The 18,455-nt window shown below is 31.5% G+C and overlaps 1 protein-coding gene across 1 annotated transcript in view; it reads left to right on the forward strand.

Annotated features, from left to right (window-relative positions):
- Window positions 1-5,912: 5,912 nt before the first annotated feature.
- Window positions 5,913-18,455, forward strand: part of LOC119610879 (SCY1-like protein 2) — a gene marked incomplete at its 3' end in the record, with an annotated part of 35,982 nt that continues 23,439 nt past the window's right edge. The window contains 8 exon segments of the mRNA XM_037966279.1: window positions 5,913-6,283; window positions 6,414-6,539; window positions 6,648-6,723; window positions 6,726-6,745; window positions 11,418-11,564; window positions 11,653-11,773; window positions 11,904-11,999; window positions 12,109-12,254. Of these exon segments, the coding sequence (XP_037822207.1) occupies window positions 6,107-6,283; window positions 6,414-6,539; window positions 6,648-6,723; window positions 6,726-6,745; window positions 11,418-11,564; window positions 11,653-11,773; window positions 11,904-11,999; window positions 12,109-12,254 (909 nt within the window).

Consider the following 18,455-nt stretch of genomic DNA (forward strand, 5'->3'; position numbering starts at 1 on the left):
TACCAAGTTGAAGCTATTCAACACATAAGAACTTCGGAAAAAAAAAAGGACAGCTTTCTTGCTGGTCCAATTTTGAAAAACACTTGGCATATCTCGAAAGAGACTTTAAGAGAATTCTAAGAATTAAAACTATTTTGAAAATATTAAGTAAAAACACCAATCAGTGCCACACTTATTGTAACACCAACAACAACAATTAATTTATATGTACATATTTTGTATTTACATGTGTATGTATGTATATACGTGTTTCATAAATATAGTATAGAAGTTCTATGAATACATTTTACAATGAATATTCTGACCCTCCTCTTTTGAAACTTTAAAGTGGTTTAAAATGAACATGAAATTTATATAGACGATATACTTCTAAGTAATAGTTTTTTTAGTATTTCGAACCACATACAGGTATTCAAATTACAATTTTTCTGTTTTTGTAGTAAAATAAATTTGAGCCTAGATATTTGAGATTTTTAAAAAGATACAACACGTTGATGAAATGTAAGGATATTAGTCAGAAAGAAAAACAGTAGTAAAGAAATTTTAATACAAAATTAAAATTTCTAGGAAATTTTGAAAAAATTTATGATTAAAATTAAATTTTTTTTAACATTTTAAAAGCTCTTTTAAAATAAAAAACCTGATATTTAATAAACATAATTAAACAATCTACAAAGATAACAATAACCACAACCAACATTTACACACTAATTTAGCACAGAATCAAAAAAAGAACTGCAAAAACAATAATGTTAACAAAAATCTAATATAACTACAACATAATTTAATGAAATCCCTCATAATTTGATTTTATTACAGCCACAAATTTCAACAGCAACAAAAAAATAGCAATAAAAACAAGGAGTATCAATCGTATCAAATAAACTGAAAATAAACGTCAGCGGCAGTCAGGCAGGCCAAGTAAATTAGTAAAGCAACAAGTACAACAACAATATTATACATACATACATGTATATTTTTGTATATACAATACATACATACTTACAGATACTGTGTTGCAACCTACTAACAAGTCCTAGCTGGTTGTAAATTATACATAAATTAGGGTAAAAATTTCACTACTAAAATGCCTATTTAAGCGACTGAAAACTTCATTGAAAATTAACCAAAAATTGAACCAAACACATACTACATACCAACAAAATGTTGTCAATGAATTTGTGTTCTAATACATACACACATATTTTAAGTACGCATTAATATATATACACATGTGTATGTATGTATATGTATAGACCTATTGTGGTTTTGACCCATTGGAAAGTTACAAAACATGATATTAACAATGATTCGTTCACGTATTAAATATCTGCCATGATGTGCCAAAATGTGAAGTAAAATCTGTCACAATGTAAAGAAATTTTTCTATAGAAAATCTGTCACAATATGAAGAAATTTTTCTATAAATAATCTGTCACAATGTGAAGAAAATCTGTTACAATGTGAAGAAAATCTGTCACAATATGAAGAAAATTTTCTATAGAAAATCTCTCACAATATGAAGTAAGTTTTCTATAGAAAATTTGTCACAATGTGAAGAAAATTTTCTGTAGGAACATCTGTCACAACATGAACAAATTTTCTATAGAAAATCTGTCACAATATGAAGAAAATTTTCTATAGAAAATCTGTCACAATGTGAAGAAAATTTTCTGTAGGAACATCTGTCACAATATGAAGCTAATTTTCTATAGAAAACATGTCACAATATGAAGCAAATTTTCTATAGAAAACCTGTCACAATGTGAAGGAAATTTTGTATAGAAAATCTGTCGCAATGTGAAGGAAATTTTCTACAGGAAATCTGTCACAACATGAAGCTAAAACAGCTGTCACAAATGAACTAACTTTTCTAAATAAAATCTGTCAAAGTATAATTTCGTCAGAAAATCTGTCACAATGACAAGCGAAGAAAATTTTCTATAAGAAATCTATCACGATTTAAAGCAAGTTTTCTATAGGAAATCTGACACATTGTGAAGCTGAAACATCTGTGACAATCTGCCGCAATGGGAAGTAACTTTTGTGTAGACATCTCTCAAATTGTCTATAGAAAATCTGTCATATTGACGACATTGAAACTCGGTCTCATTGTAAACTTAGATTTCCATAGAAACTCTGGCTGATTGTAAACTTAAATTTCCGTATAAAGTCAGTCAAATTGTAGACTAATTTTTATGTAAAAAATTTATCATATTCGGATCTATGAATTACAAGGTCGTACATGAGCTAGTCGAATGTCATTAGAAATTTCCAAGAGGGAAAAAGTTTTACATATAGTTAGTAGCTCAATTACTAATACCAAACTAATTTCAACACAAATACACATACATAAATACAAACATATTTACATGTAAAAGTATAGAGTATAAATGCCTATAAACATTGCCTAAAACCACTACAGTCAACCTTCGATTAGAGCAACTTCAAATAATAAAACTAATATTTCTAACAAAATAAAATGTCAACATAAATTCTAGGAAAAAAAAAACTGCACAAGGAGTTTTATTGAAAAGTTAAACAAATCGAGGGTTCACTGTATATTATTTACATTATATACGTAATAACAACAATAGCAGCAACAATACAATTAAGGAATAGAGAATGAGTTGTGGTAGTGCTATTGGTCGCATGAAAACAAAAGCCATTTAATAGGATTATATAAACAAGCTTCAGCATATAAACACTTAAGCAGACAAAATATAAAACTAATTTACCAAAAAAAAACAAAAAAAAATAAAAGAGAGACAATAACTACAGCAACGGCAACAACACCAACTAAAATCAAGCCAAAAACAAAAAAACATCAACGAGCAACAAGTAACTGGGATAAAATTAAAATTTATTAACTATATCAAGGCAAAGCAATCAAAATTTAAACAACAGCTACAGCAGCAGCATTACAACAACAACAACTGAACAAAATTCCCAAAAAAAATATTCCATAAATTTTTCATAAGCTGCTGATACACCACTGAAAACGAAAATAACAACAAAAATAAATTTCTGGGAAAATCAACTAGAAAATTTGCCAAAATAGCGCTGCATTGGAGAAAATTAAAAGAGCATATATTGCAAACACACTCAAATAAATCACCACATGAACAGGGCGCGGAGGCAACATCAACATATCGGGCATACGGAGGCGATATACAGCCATATCCAGAGCCTAATAATGTTGCTATAGAAAATAATCAACAACAACAGCAACAACAACATCATCATCAACAACAATCTTTACGTAGCAACAGTTTCTCTCTACAACTACAACAGACTCAAGGACAACAACAAAAATCTTTAACGTCTCCTCATCTAGACTCTCTTCAAAAAAATACTGACTTTCAAAGCTCCAATACAAAAGCCTCAATCACGGCGACTACAGCGGCAAGACGTTATTCCAGGTTCGAGAATACAGAGGCGTTGGAACGTCGGGTAAGTTCATCCAGTAGTGGCAGTGGCGGAGGTGGTGGCGGCGGCTCTAGATCATTAGCAGCATCTGCTCTAGCTGATATTATAACTGCGGATGTAGCTGTAACACCGCAACAGCAACAACAACAGCATACATTCGGTTCGAGAACTTACTCGGATGGCAGGGTAAAACGTGCCAGTATTTATGGTAGTGACGTAGCGGGAAAATTGACAACAACCGGTGGCAGCAGTTTGATAAAACGTCATAGTGGTACATTTACTGGGGGATTTGAATTAACATCGAATCGTGGACCAACAGGTAAATAATTAGATTTTTAAACAATTTTCTATAGAAAATGTAGCACAATGTGAAGAACATTTTCTATAGAAAATGTAGCACAATGTGAAGAACATTTTCTATAGAAAATGTACCACAATGGGAAGAACATTTTCTGTAGAAAATGTGTCTCATATTGAGAAGAACATTTTCTATAGAAAATGTGTCACAATGTGAAGAAGATTTTCTATAGAAAATGTATCACAATGTGAAGAAGATTTTCTATAGAAAATGTGTCACAATGTGAAGAAGATTTTCTATAGAAAATGTGTCACAATGTGAACAAGATTTTCTATAGAAAATGTGACACAATGTGAAGAAGATTTTCTATAGAAAATGTGTCACAATGTGAAGAAGATTTTCTATAGAAAATGTATCACAATGTGAAGAAGATTTTCAATAGAAAATGTATCACAATGTGAAGAACATTTTCTATAGAAAATGTATCACAATGGTAAGAACATTTTCTATACAAAATCTACAACAATGGTAAGAACATTTTCTATAGAAAATGTATCACAATGGGAAGAACATTTTCTATAGAAAATGTATCACAATGTGAAGAACATTTTCTATAGAAAATGTATCACAATGTGAAGAACATTTTCTATAGAAAATGTATCACAATGTGAAGAACATTTTCTATAGAAAATGTATCACAATGTGAAGAACATTTTCTATAGAAAATGTATCACAATGTGATGAACATTTTCTATAGAAAATGCGTCACAATGTAAAGAACATTTTCTATAGAAAATGTATCACAATGTGAAGAACATTTTCTATAGAAAATGTATCACAATGTGAAAAAGAAGATTTTCTATAGAAAACTGGTCACAATGTGAGAAAGAAGATTTTCTATAGAAAACGTGTCACAATGTGAAGAACATTTTCTATAGAAAATGTGTCACAATATGAAGAACATTTTCTATTGAAAATTTGTCACAATGTGAAGAAGATTTTCTATAGGAAATGCGTCACGATGTGAAGAAGATTTTCTATAGCAAATTTATCACAATATGAAGCAAATTTTCTATAGAAAATCTGTTACAATGTGAAGCAAATTTCTATAGAAAATATGTCACAATGTAAAGAAAATGTTCTATAGAAAATCTGTCATAATGTAAAGAAAATTTTCTATAAAAAATCTTTTACAAATTCAAGCAAATTTTCTATAGAAAATCTGTAACTATATGAAGAAAACTTTCTATAGAAATAATTCACAATGTGAATCAAATTTTCCATAGAAAATTTGTCACAATGTGAAGTATATTTTCTATAGAAATTCTGTCATAATGTGAAGCAAATTTTCAAAAGAAAATCTGTCACAATGTGAAGTAAATTTTATGTAGAAAATCTGTCACAAAAGGAAGTAAATTTTCTATAGAATATACATATATCACAATGTGAAGCAAATTTTCTATAGGAAATCTGTCACATTCTACTGTGAACCACTCTTATATACATAGATTCATATATTAAAGATTCTTCATATGAACTGATATTCTCAAATTTATCTTAAATTAAAAAAACTCACAACCATAAAACATGTCCTGTTGAGGTTTTGTTGCATAAGTGTTCATTATTTCGGAAATGGGACAAAATTTTTTTGCAAACTCTTTTTCAAAAAAATATTATTTACATTTTTCCAGCATGAATAATAAATGATGAAAGCAACTGACATACATACAAAAATGTTCAAAATGTTCTCCTTTCTCTCTATTTGGCAAAATATATGCTTCTTTTATTCTTTGTTTTTTTTTTTTCATTACAGGTGCCGTGAATGGCTTTGACAGTGGGAAAGTTTGGGATGGTGACAGTATACATCAACAACAACAACAACAACAGCAGCAGCAACAACAGTATTCAACAGATGCAACACAGGGTGGTAGTGGCTCATCATCATCAGCATACAATACAAGTACAGGTTCACCTATGAGACAACGTCTACCTTCACAATCGGGTCTCAATGATTTGAGTGGCAATACACCAGGCATATTTGTTGGTGGTTTAGGTGGCAGTAATATTTACAGCAACAATATACAAACACCCAGTACATTTAATATCGGAAGTGCAGCAAGTGGTGGTAGTAGTATTGGTACTGCTAGTGGAGCTGTTATTAGCAGCAGTAGTGTTGGAGGCAGTGCAGGTTCTATTGGAAGTAGTAGCGGTATTGCAGCGAATCTTACTAGTGGTGGTAGCAGTAGTGGCGGTGGCACTGCAGGCAGTGTTGGTAATACTATTAGCGCTCCAGGCAGTGGATCGAGTGGAGGAGCTGCAGGTGCTGGTCCCAGACGTCAGGGTAGTTTTACGAATGTTTTTTCGAAAATAATTGATGGTATGCCAGCCAGTACAATGTTTTCGAAATTCAAGAGTGTCAATACCCCCGTTACACAACAAACTGTCATCGAAGGTAATCCGATTAAGCAATATTTCGATATTGGCAAACAAGTGGCTTGTGCTGGTCCCGAGTTAGCTTGGAAAATACACGATGGCAGTCGGAAGAGTGATGGGAAGGTGGGTTATTAAAATTTGATTTAAATTATTTTAAATATAATGTGTATGATTTAAGGCGAGTGGTACGAAATTTGAAAAGTTTTGTAAAATTTAAGTTTTTTTGTTTTCTTCTTTATTAATTATTTTTTAGGAATGCTCAATATTTGTGTTTGAGAAAAAAGTTGCCGAAAAATTACACAAACCCAGACGCAAGGAAACAATAACGGAAATTTTAAAAAATTCAGTTAAAAATTTAGAAAGATTTCGACATCCTAAGGCAAGTCTCATAATATTTCAATGTAGTTCTATAATATAAAAAATATGCATGTTTATTATAACCATAATTTTATAAATAAATCATCAAAATATTTATTTTTTTCTTTAGATGCTTCAAATTTATCATACGGTAGAGGAATCTTCAGAAACATTGGCTTTTGCCACCGAACCAATTTTTGCAAGTCTGGCAATATATTAGCGTTTCATGTAAGTTAAGCAAAAATATTTCCAAAATTCATTTAGTATTACTTTTATATACTCTAAACCATAAACCAGGCTATAGGCTACAATATAGACTAGACTATAGACTAGACTATAGACTAGACTATAGACTAGACTATAGACTAGACTATAGACTAGACTATAGACTAGACTATAGGCTAGACTATAGACTAGACTATAGACTAGACTATAGACTAGACTATAGACTAGACTATAGACTAGACTATAGACTAGACTATAGACTAGACTATAGACTAGACTATAGACTAGACTATAGACTAGACTATAGACTAGACTATAGACTAGACTATAGACTAGACTATAGACTAGACTATAGACTAGACTATAGACTAGACTATAGACTAGACTATAGACTAGACTATAGACTAGACTATAGACTAGACTATAGACTAGACTATAGACTAGACTATAGACTAGACTATAGACTAGACTATAGACTAGACTATAGACTAGACTATAGACTAGACTATAGACTAGACTATAGACTAGACTATAGACTAGACTATAGACTAGACTATAGACTAGACTATAGACTAGACTATAGACTAGACTATAGACTAGACTATAGACTAGACTATAGACTAGACTATAGACTAGACTATAGACTAGACTATAGACTAGACTATAGACTAGACTATAGACTAGACTATAGACTAGACTATAGACTAGACTATAGACTAGACTATAGACTAGACTATAGACTAGACTATAGACTAGACTATAGACTAGACTATAGACTATAGACTATAGACTAGACTATAGACTAGACTATAGACTAGACTATAGACTAGACTATAGACTAGACTATAGACTAGACTATAGACTAGACTATAGACTAGACTATAGACTAGACTATAGACTAGACTATAGACTAGACTATAGACTAGACTATAGACTAGACTATAGACTAGACTATAGACTAGACTATAGACTAGACTATAGACTAGACTATAGACTAGACTATAGACTAGACTATAGACTAGACTATAGACTAGACTATAGACTAGACTATAGACTAGACTATAGACTAGACTATAGACTATACTATAGACTAGACTATAGACTAGACTATAGACTAGACTATAGACTAGACTATAGACTAGACTATAGACTAGACTATAGACTAGACTATAGACTAGACTATAGACTAGACTATAGACTAGACTATAGACTAGACTATAGACTAGACTATAGACTAGACTATAGACTAGACTATAGACTAGACTATAGACTAGACTATAGACTAGACTATAGACTAGACTATAGACTAGACTATAGACTAGACTATAGACTAGACTATAGACTAGACTATAGACTAGACTATAGACTAGACTATAGACTAGACTATAGACTAGACTATAGACTAGACTATAGACTAGACTATAGACTAGACTATAGACTAGATTATAGACTAGACTATAGACTAGACTATAGACTAGACTATAGACTAGACTATAGACTAGACTATAGACTAGACTATAGGACTAGACTATAGCTAGACTATAGACTAGACTATAGACTAGACTATAGACTAGACTATAGACTAGACTATAGACTAGACTATAGACTAGACTATAGACTAGACTATAGACTAGACTATAGACTAGACTATAGACTAGACTATAGACTAGACTATAGACTAGACTATAGACTAGACTATAGACTAGACTATAGACTAACTAGACTAGACTATAGACTAGACTATAGACTAGACTATAGACTAGACTATAGACTAGACTATAGACTAGACTATAGACTAGACTATAGACTAACTATAACTAGACTATAGACTAGACATATAGACTAGACTATAGACGAGACCTATAGACTAGACTATAGACTAGACTATAGACTAGACTATAGACTAGACTATAGACTAGACTATAGACTAGACTATACTAGACTATAGACTACTATAGACTAGACTATAGACTAGACTATAGACTAGACTATAGACTAGACTATAGACTAGACTAGAGACTAGACTATAGACTAGACTATAGACTAGGACTATAGACTAGACTATAGACTAGACTATAGACTAGACTATAGACTAGACTATAGACTAGACTATAGACTAGACTATAGTCTAGACTATAGACTAGACTATAGACTAGACTATAGACTAGACTATAGACTAGACTATAGACTAGACTATAGACTAGACTATAGACTAGACTATAGACTAGACTATAGACTAGACTATAGACTAGACTATAGACTAGACTATAGACTAGACTATAGACTAGACTATAGACTAGACTATAGACTAGACTATAGACTAGAATATAGACTAGACTATAGACTAGACTATAGACTAGACTATAGACTAGACTATAGACTAGACTATAGACTAGACTATAGACTAGACTATAGACTAGACTATAGTCTAGACTATAGACTAGACTATAGACTAGACTATAGACTAGACTATAGACTAGACTATAGACTAGACTATAGACTAGACTATAGTCTAGACTATAGTCTAGACTATAGACTAGACTATAGACTAGACTATAGACTAGACTATAGACTAGACTATAGACTAGACTATAGACTAGACTATAGACTAGACTATAGACTAGACTATAGACTAGACTATAGACTAGACTATAGACTAGACTATAGACTAGACATAGACTAGACTATAGACTAGACTATAGACTAGACTATAGACTAGACTATAGACTAGACTATAGACTAGACTATAGACTAGACTATAGACTAGACTATAGACTAGACTATAGACTAGACTATAGACTAGACTATAGACTAGACTATAGACTAGACTATAGACTAGACTATAGACTAGACTATAGACTAGACTATAGACTAGACTATAGACTAGACTATAGACTAGACTATAGACTAGACTATAGACTAGACTATAGACTAGACTATAGACTAGACTATAGACTAGACTATAGACTAGACTATAGACTAGACTATAGACTAGACTATAGACTAGACTATAGACTAGACTATAGACTAGACTATAGACTAGACTATAGACTAGACTATAGACTAGACTATAGACTAGACTATAGACTAGACTATAGACTACACTATAGACTAGACTATAGACTAGACTATAGACTAGACTATAGACTAGACTATAGACTAGACTATAGACTAGACTATAGAGACTATAGACTAGACTATAGACTAGACTATAGACTAGACTATAGACTAGACTATAGACTAGACTATAGTCTAGACTATAGTCTAGACTATAGACTAGACTATAGACTAGACGACGACTATAGACTATAGACTAGACTATAGACTAGACTATAGACTAGACTATAGACTAGACTATAGACTAGACTATAGACTAGACTATAGACTAGACTATAGACTAGACTATAGACTAGACTATAGACTAGACTATAGACTACTAGAGACTAGACTATAGACTAGACTATAGACTAGACTATAGACTAGACTATAGACTAGACTATAGACTAGACTATAGACTAGACTATAGACTAGACTATAGACTAGACTATAGACTAGACTATAGACTAGACTATAGACTAGACTATAGACTAGACTATACTAGACTATAGACATAGACTAGACTATAGACCTATACGATATAGACTAGACTATAGACTAGACTATAGACTATACTATAGACTAGACTATAGACTAGACTATAGACTAGACTATAGACTGACTATAGACTAGACTATAGACTAGACTATAGACTAGACTATAGACTAGACTATAGACTAGACTATAGACTAGACTATAGACTAGACTATAGACTAGACTATAGACTAGACTATAGACTAGACTATAGACTAGACTATAGACTAGACTATGACTAGACTATAGACTAGACTATAGACTAGACTATAGACTAGACTATAGACTAGACTATAGACTAGACTATAGCTAGACTATAGACTAGACTATAGACTAACTATAGACTAGACTATAGACTAGACTAGAGACTAGACTATAGACTAGATATAGACTAGACTATAGACTAGACTATAGACTAGACTATAGACTAGACTATAGACTAGACTATAGACTAGACTATAGACTAGACTATAGACTAGACTATAGACTAGACTATAGACTAGACTATAGACTAGACTATAGACTAGACTATAGACTAGACTATAGACTAGACTATAGACTAGACTATAGACTAGACTATAGACTAGACTATAGACTAGACTATAGACTAGACTATAGACTAGCCTTTAGACTAGGCTATACACTAGTCTAGTCTACAGTCTGACTACTATGTGGACTACTAAGTTTATAACTTATAAAAAGTTCTGAATAAGTCGTGGGGTACCACGGTTTTCTCAATAAAAAAAGTAATGAGAAAAGTACTTTGTTTTGTTTGGTACTTTTTTTTGAAAATGGAATTCATTAAGATAAGGGAAACGAAGCGATGTGCATAATATTATTGCGTTTTTCAATTCATTTACCTTTGAATTGATTCAAAATATGATGATATAATATTTAACATTTAAACAAATAAATCTACTTAATATTGTACTAATAAAGCATATTTAAATAGATTTTCATTATTACCATTTTAATAATAGTTTTAATTCGAAAAACATTATTATGCATAATAAATGTGAATGATTATTTAATTCGATATTCATAGGAATCCAAAACATATGAAAATGTCATCCCACCAAATACTGGCAATAATCAGTCAATGCAACAATCACAAACACCAACGCCCATGAGGCCAACACATGCCAAAGACTATACATTTTTGGATATTGAATTAAAATGTGGATTTTTACAGGTAAATTAAAATAGTAAATTCCACGTGTTTATATAAATATAAATCAATAAATATGTTAATATTCATGCGTTTTTTATTAAATAAACAGTTAATAGAAGCAATAACATTTTTACATTACTCTGGGCATGTTATACATCGGAATATCTGTCCATCCTCAATATTAATTACAAAACGGGGTACCTGGAAATTAGCTGGTTTAGAATTTTTAGGTAATATATGATCGATGTACTACATGTGTAATATATGATCGATGTACATGTGTCCTTCAGTTATCAAAACTAGTTTAAGGAAAATCATGTTTAATTAAATTTGTTTAAGAAAATTGTTTTTAATTTATAGAAAGAATGAATGAGACTGATATAAATGAATCCATCACATGTCAACCGTGGACAACACGCAGTTCAAAAATGGCCCAGCCAAATTTGGATTTTATGCGTAAGTTTAAAGAAGCAATTTTAAAATCTTTAAATTTCATAAAAAAAATATTATTTCTCTTAATTTAATTCTTGATATTTTTCTTATTTTTTTTGATTTCTACTTTCAGCACCTGAAACTCAAATACATTCCAAATGTAGTCTTCTTAGTGACATGTTTTCTTTAGGTTTAGTAATCTGTGCTGTTTTTAACAGAGGACGTCCCATTATCCAAGCAGGCAATATACCAGCCAACTATATTAAACAATTGGAAATGGTAAGTTTCGTATTACCACTCTTCATACAACCAACACTTACACGCTCTCTCCCTTCCGCATCCACCCACTTACTCAATTACTAAGTACCAGTGTCGGTAACAGTTGTCGTTAGCAACAAGTGTTTTTTCTTATTTCTTTTCCTTTACATTTTTACATTTCTATTCTCTAAGTCCTCTAAGAATAAAAAGCTAATTTAATTTTTTTAAGAAATTACAAGAAATGTAAAGCTTCCCAGCAAAACTTTCATTGAAAAGTAATGAGTTAAGTTAAGAAAAACACTTTTCATTGCTACTTCATTAGTATTTTAACTCATAATTTTAGCAAGGTGATGACATTGGTTGACAAGTACTTATCACGCTCACTTACAAATAACTACTTTAATAAGTACTTACAAATAGGGAGTTATATTTATGTAAGTCGTTATAAGACTACTTAAAAGTAAGCAGTAGTCTTTGAAAAGTAAGTGGTTATTTAAGTACAAGTCATTACCGAGAACGTATCTAATTACATATCATTTTTTGCAACAAAAAAAAGTGATGATTTTCTTAGTTTCATATCTTGCAAACCGTTCGGAATTTTGATTTACTCTCTGAGGCTTATATAAACCCTTCACCTTCGTGAGGACCAACATGCCGTGTTGGCCTATCTCACGGTGGTCTTTTTCAACCACTGGCTGAGCTTTGTGACGATTCCACCGCCCCCTTACTCTTCAATGAAGATATCAGCTGGCAATTTTCGTACATGGCTAAGCCGGTCCATGTACAAGCACTTTGCTGGAGTAGTCGGGATATCTAATCTCTTGCCATAGTAGACCCGTTGGGGAAGGACATATATTATGAACAAGCTCAATCTAACCCCGACAAAGGAAAAGGCAAAGACTGGTTAGAGTCAATAGAAAGGGCGTACCCCCCCTCGGGCAACAGCACCGAGAAACTTCCCCGAAGCGTAAAAAGGCATACTTAATCAGTACTAGTCTCCAATATATGGGGACTTTCCCAAACTTTCAACAATTTTTGAATCAGTTCCATTCCCATGATCATAAAGATCTTTCTACGAAATGACAGGCAACTACTGAATATTAACCTGACAATTTCCCAGCATATACTGGCTCCCTACTACACGACCGGTAGGAAATACCGATCGGGTTGAGGAATCCAGCATATGCTGGTCTGTACACAGACCTGTGTCATTTGAATAGAAAATTAGCCAACTCATTATATATAGGGTATATCAACCCTTAAACCAACAATCTCTCCCCGCGAATTTGGGTTTAAACTACAGCCAGTAAGTGGATTCCGAAGGAACCTCAACCAACTGACCAGCCAGGACAAGTCTTGCGGGTAATTGGCCACCCGTAGTGCCAGATTATGTGGTTCTCTGGTTAGACCCCATGTCAAATCATAGCCGAGGAGTGAAGTGACATCACCAGTTTATAGTCCCGGCAGACTACAGGTACTGGTAGCACCTCTTTACCCCGGGATTGCAATACACCATGATTGGACATTACATCATGGAAACATGAGAAGGGTATATAGAAGTTTATCATTCCGTTCGAAATGTCTATAATATAATTTTCCGACACTATAAAGTATATATATTCTGGATCCTTATAGAAGACGAAGTCAATTTAGCCATATCCGTCTGCCTATCCATGTGTATGTTTAAATCAGTTTTCAGAAGATCCCAGATATCTGAGAGATCCGATTTTTCAATAATTCTATCAGACATACGATCCGAAAGAACGAAGATATGAGCAAAAATCTGAGACAATCTCTGAAAATTTCTTCAAAAAATAAGATTTTTCGTTCATGCTCAGACAGAAATAATAAACAAGCGACAATAACAACCTATAAAAAAGTATTTTTTGGTACTTTTTCGTTCTTAAAAAGGTACTTTTTGAATTTTATTTAATATTGAACCTAGAAACAAGAAATTAAGCATTTAGGGGCCGGAGTAGATGATATCCTATAAAAGGGGACCTTTTGGAAATTTTTCCATCTTCAAAAAGTACTTTTTTAATTTTCTTTAATATAGAACCTAGAAACATGAAATTAAGCATTTAGGGACCGGAGTAAGTGATAACCTATAAAAGGGGAGATTTTGGTACTTTTTCTTTCTTCAAAAGGTACTTTTTGAATTTTGTATAATATTGAACCTAGAAACATGAAATTATGCACGTAGGACCCCTAAAAGGTGATAACCTATAAAAAGGGACATTTTGGTACTTTTTCGTTTTTCAAAAAGGTACTTTTGAATTTTCTATAATATTGAACCTAGAAACATGAAATTAAGCATGTAGGGCCCGTAGTAGGCGATAACCTATAAGAGGGAATTTTTTGGTACTTTTTCGTTCTTCTAAAGGTATTTTTTGAATTTTCTATAATATTGAACCTAGAAACATGAAATTAAGAATGTAGGCCTGCAGTATGTGATAACCTATAAAAGAGGACATTTTGGTACTTTTTCGTTCTTTTAAAGATACTTTTTGAATTTTCTATAATATTGAACCTAGAAACATGAAATTAAGAATGTAGGCCCGCAGTAAGTGATAACCTATAAAAGGGGAACATTTTGGTACTTTTTCGTTTTTCAAAAGGTACTTTTTGAATTTTGTATAATATTGAACCTAGAAACATGAAATTAAGAATGCAGGGCCCGGAGTAAGTAATAACCTATAAAATGGATTTTTTTGGTACTTTTTCGTTCTTCAAAAGGTACTTTTTGTATTTTCTATAATATTGAACCTAGAAACATGAAATTAAGTATGTAAGGCCCGCAGTAGGTGATGACCTACAAAAGGGAATTTTTCGTTCTTCTAAAGATACTTTCTGAATTTTCTATAAGATTCGGTCAACCGAATATAGAATTCTTACTTGTTTCATTTTAAGTGCAAAGTTTTACATTATGCAATTACACTGCTTTTATTAACGACACCTGTACGTATACGTGTTAATGATTTATTGATATTACAAATATTAAGTATACGCCGAAGTTAGAGAAGCACATTTTTTCGTTTGTATTAATGTTTGTAACACCCAAAAATATTGCTCACCCACCTTTAAGTAAACCAATTGGCTCAGAATCACTTTCTTAGTCGATTAGGGTATGTCCGTCTGTCTGTGTGTCCAGGATGCAATTTTCGAGCTGATTTGATGAAAGTTGGCACATACTTTTCTCTTGGACCGATTTCAACCTATTGAAAACGATAGGCCCATACTTGCCCCTGCTCCTGTATAACACCTATTCCGAAAAATCACTTTTTTTCAACAAATTGTTAAAATATTTCGGAATTAAGACAAAGTACTACTTAAATGCTTTATTATGAAAAATAAACCACATTTTAAACATACTACTCGCTGGTGTAGGACATCATATGGTCGACCATGACCGACTTATACATTCTTACTTGTTTTTAATATTTAATTGTCATTTTTATAAAGTTCCATTTATAATATTATACAAGAACACCTTAATTTAGTTTCAAACTTCTGTTGAAACTTATGCCAACTTAATCAAAAGTTAAATTTGAAATATAAATTAAGAAAAATTTTAAACAAGAACGAAAGCAAAATCAAATCAAATAAAGTAAACTTAATCTAATGATTTGCTTAGCTTTTTGTCAGTGTTCAAAATAAAAGTGAAAAAAAGTTTAAATACGACAATATATATTTAATTTTAGAACATAAAATAATTTGAAATTTGTTTATTTAATTGACTGCAATAAGCCAAAATGGCGGCTTTAAATAATTTAGCATTTTAAGTATTTTTAAGAAATATTGCATTTGTTTAGTAACCCTCGTTATGGCAGCATTGCATAAGTTTTTTTTTTTTTTTTTTTTTTTTTTTTTTTTGAATAATAAATTTACATAATTTTAAATCTGTGTTAAAAATATTGTTAGTCTGTCTGTTTGAAAATAAGTACTTACTTGTATTTATTTATTTAGTTATAAATTGTATAAACTTTTAAATAAAACTTTAAATTTAACTTCTTTTAAGTAAATGTTTTTATTTTATGATAAAGTTTTTGTTACCGCCAACTAAATAAAAAGAGACTAAATAATTTTGTGGATTCTTAACAAAAATTTATCAAATAGTTAACTGAATCCCTTGATATATATTTTTGAAAGTTTTTTGTTTGGTTTCTTATATTTTTGACAAATAAACAACTTAAATTTTTAGCTCAATATAGAAAAGGCTTATGGAAAATTGCTAAAGAAAACAAATATTCAGCAAGTTTATTATCAAAAAGTTGATGACTTCTTTATTCTGTTTTTGGCACATCGTTGTATACTTACATATATTCGGGTGCTAAAGGGCTAGTATTGATATCACCACCCCCTCTGGCATATCTTTTAAACTGTTGCAAATATATCAGTCATAATTAAATTTTGCACAAGTTATGGACTAGGGTTCTATAGTTGAACGAAAAGTCGATTTTTCGACTTTTTGCATTTAGTTAAAAGTCGATTTTTCGACTTTTCGACTTTTTTCATTTAATTAAAAGTCGACTTTTCGACTTTTAGTATATTATAAATAGTAGACTTTTCGACTTTTTCCGACTTTTCGACTTTTTTCAACTTTATCCAACTTTTCGACTTTTTCCGACTTTTTGACTTTTTCGAGTTTTTCCGACTATTTTAAAGTTTTTGACTTTTTTTTCACTTTTTTAAAATTTTTGACTTTTTTCTACTATTTTCGAGTTTTCGACTTTTTCCGACTTTTTTCGACTTTTTCGACTTATCGACTTTTTTCGACTTTTCAACTTTTTCCAACTTTTCGACTTTTTTCTACTTTTTCCGACTTCTCGAATTTTTTCGACTTTTTGACTATTTTCGACTATTTTTTTACTTTTTCGAGTTTTTCCGACTATTTTAAAGTTTTTTACTTTTTTTCCACTTTTTTAAAATTTTTGACTTTTTTCTACTATTTTCGATTTTTCCGACTTTTCGACTTTTTTCAACTTTTTCCAACTTTTCGACTTTTTTCTACTTTTTCCGACTTCTCGAATTTTTTCGACTTTTTGACTATTTTCGACTATTTTTTGACTTTTTCGAGTTTTTCCGACTATTTGAAAGTTTTTGACTTTTTTTCCACTTTTTTAAAATTTTTGACTTTTTTCTACTATTTTCGAGTTTTCGACTTTTTTCGACTTTTCGACTTTTATTTACAAAGTCGACTTTTCGACTTTTTCATAGACGATAGTCGAGTTATCGACTTTTTTGGAACAAAGTAGTCGACTTCGACTTTTCGACTTCTTTCGACAAAAAGTCGATTGTTCGATTATTCGAAAGTCGATTTATAGAACCCTATTATGGACCCAGATATGGCGAAAATAAAGCCAGATTTTGTTCTAGACCCTATATATGTAAGAGTCCCTTCAGAAGAAGACTTTAACGTTCATTACCGGGAACCATAATCTCCCTATCAAATCTCAAGGAGATCAATTCGGTCATTGTGATTTCGTGACTCTATAATACACAAAGGAAAAAACAGGTAGAAAAATACCTGATACAATCCGTTGTCAAAAGTAAGCTCACCACGTTTGTTAACATTTAGACAATGGATGTGTATAGAATGTAAATAACACGCAGTTATCATTTTGACAACCACCGTTGTCATTTTTGCAACACATCGTTATCATTACAGCAACGCATTGTTGTCATTTCGATTACTCTTTATGCCATTTCGACAACGCCACGTTCTATTTGACAACATAGCGTTGTCACTTTGATAACACATCGTTTACACTCAGAATAAATATTAAAAAAAAATTAATTTAGTTAGCCGCCACCAGTCGTAGATCGAATATGCTTTTATGATTCGACTACCCTTCATTTTCACCACCTGCAGTTATCGTTTAACTGGTAGTTATTCTTCCAGTTAGGGCAATTTTTGTATGAGAACTGTCAATATAAAGTTAAAAAATAACTATACATTGTGAAAGTGGTAGTACGTCATGTATTATTTATTTATTTTTTTTTTTGTTAATTTGACAACCATCCGTACATAATTTGACAACCATCCATACATAATTTGACAACGAACGTTTTTGAAAGATTATAAACACTTTGGTGGCAATTTAGTAGCAAGCGTGTAAAATTTTAAAACGTATTTATTCTATATCCTTATATACAACCAAGACGATTTTATGATGTCCTTTTGCTGAAATCAACAAGCAATAGAGGTCGTGGCACTTCCAT

The sequence above is a fragment of the Lucilia sericata genome, unplaced genomic scaffold (genome assembly GCF_015586225.1).
Source record: "Lucilia sericata isolate MDLA Ls3-8-SP2 unplaced genomic scaffold, ASM1558622v1 Contig001298F_arrow, whole genome shotgun sequence".
NCBI lineage: Eukaryota > Metazoa > Arthropoda > Insecta > Diptera > Calliphoridae > Lucilia > Lucilia sericata.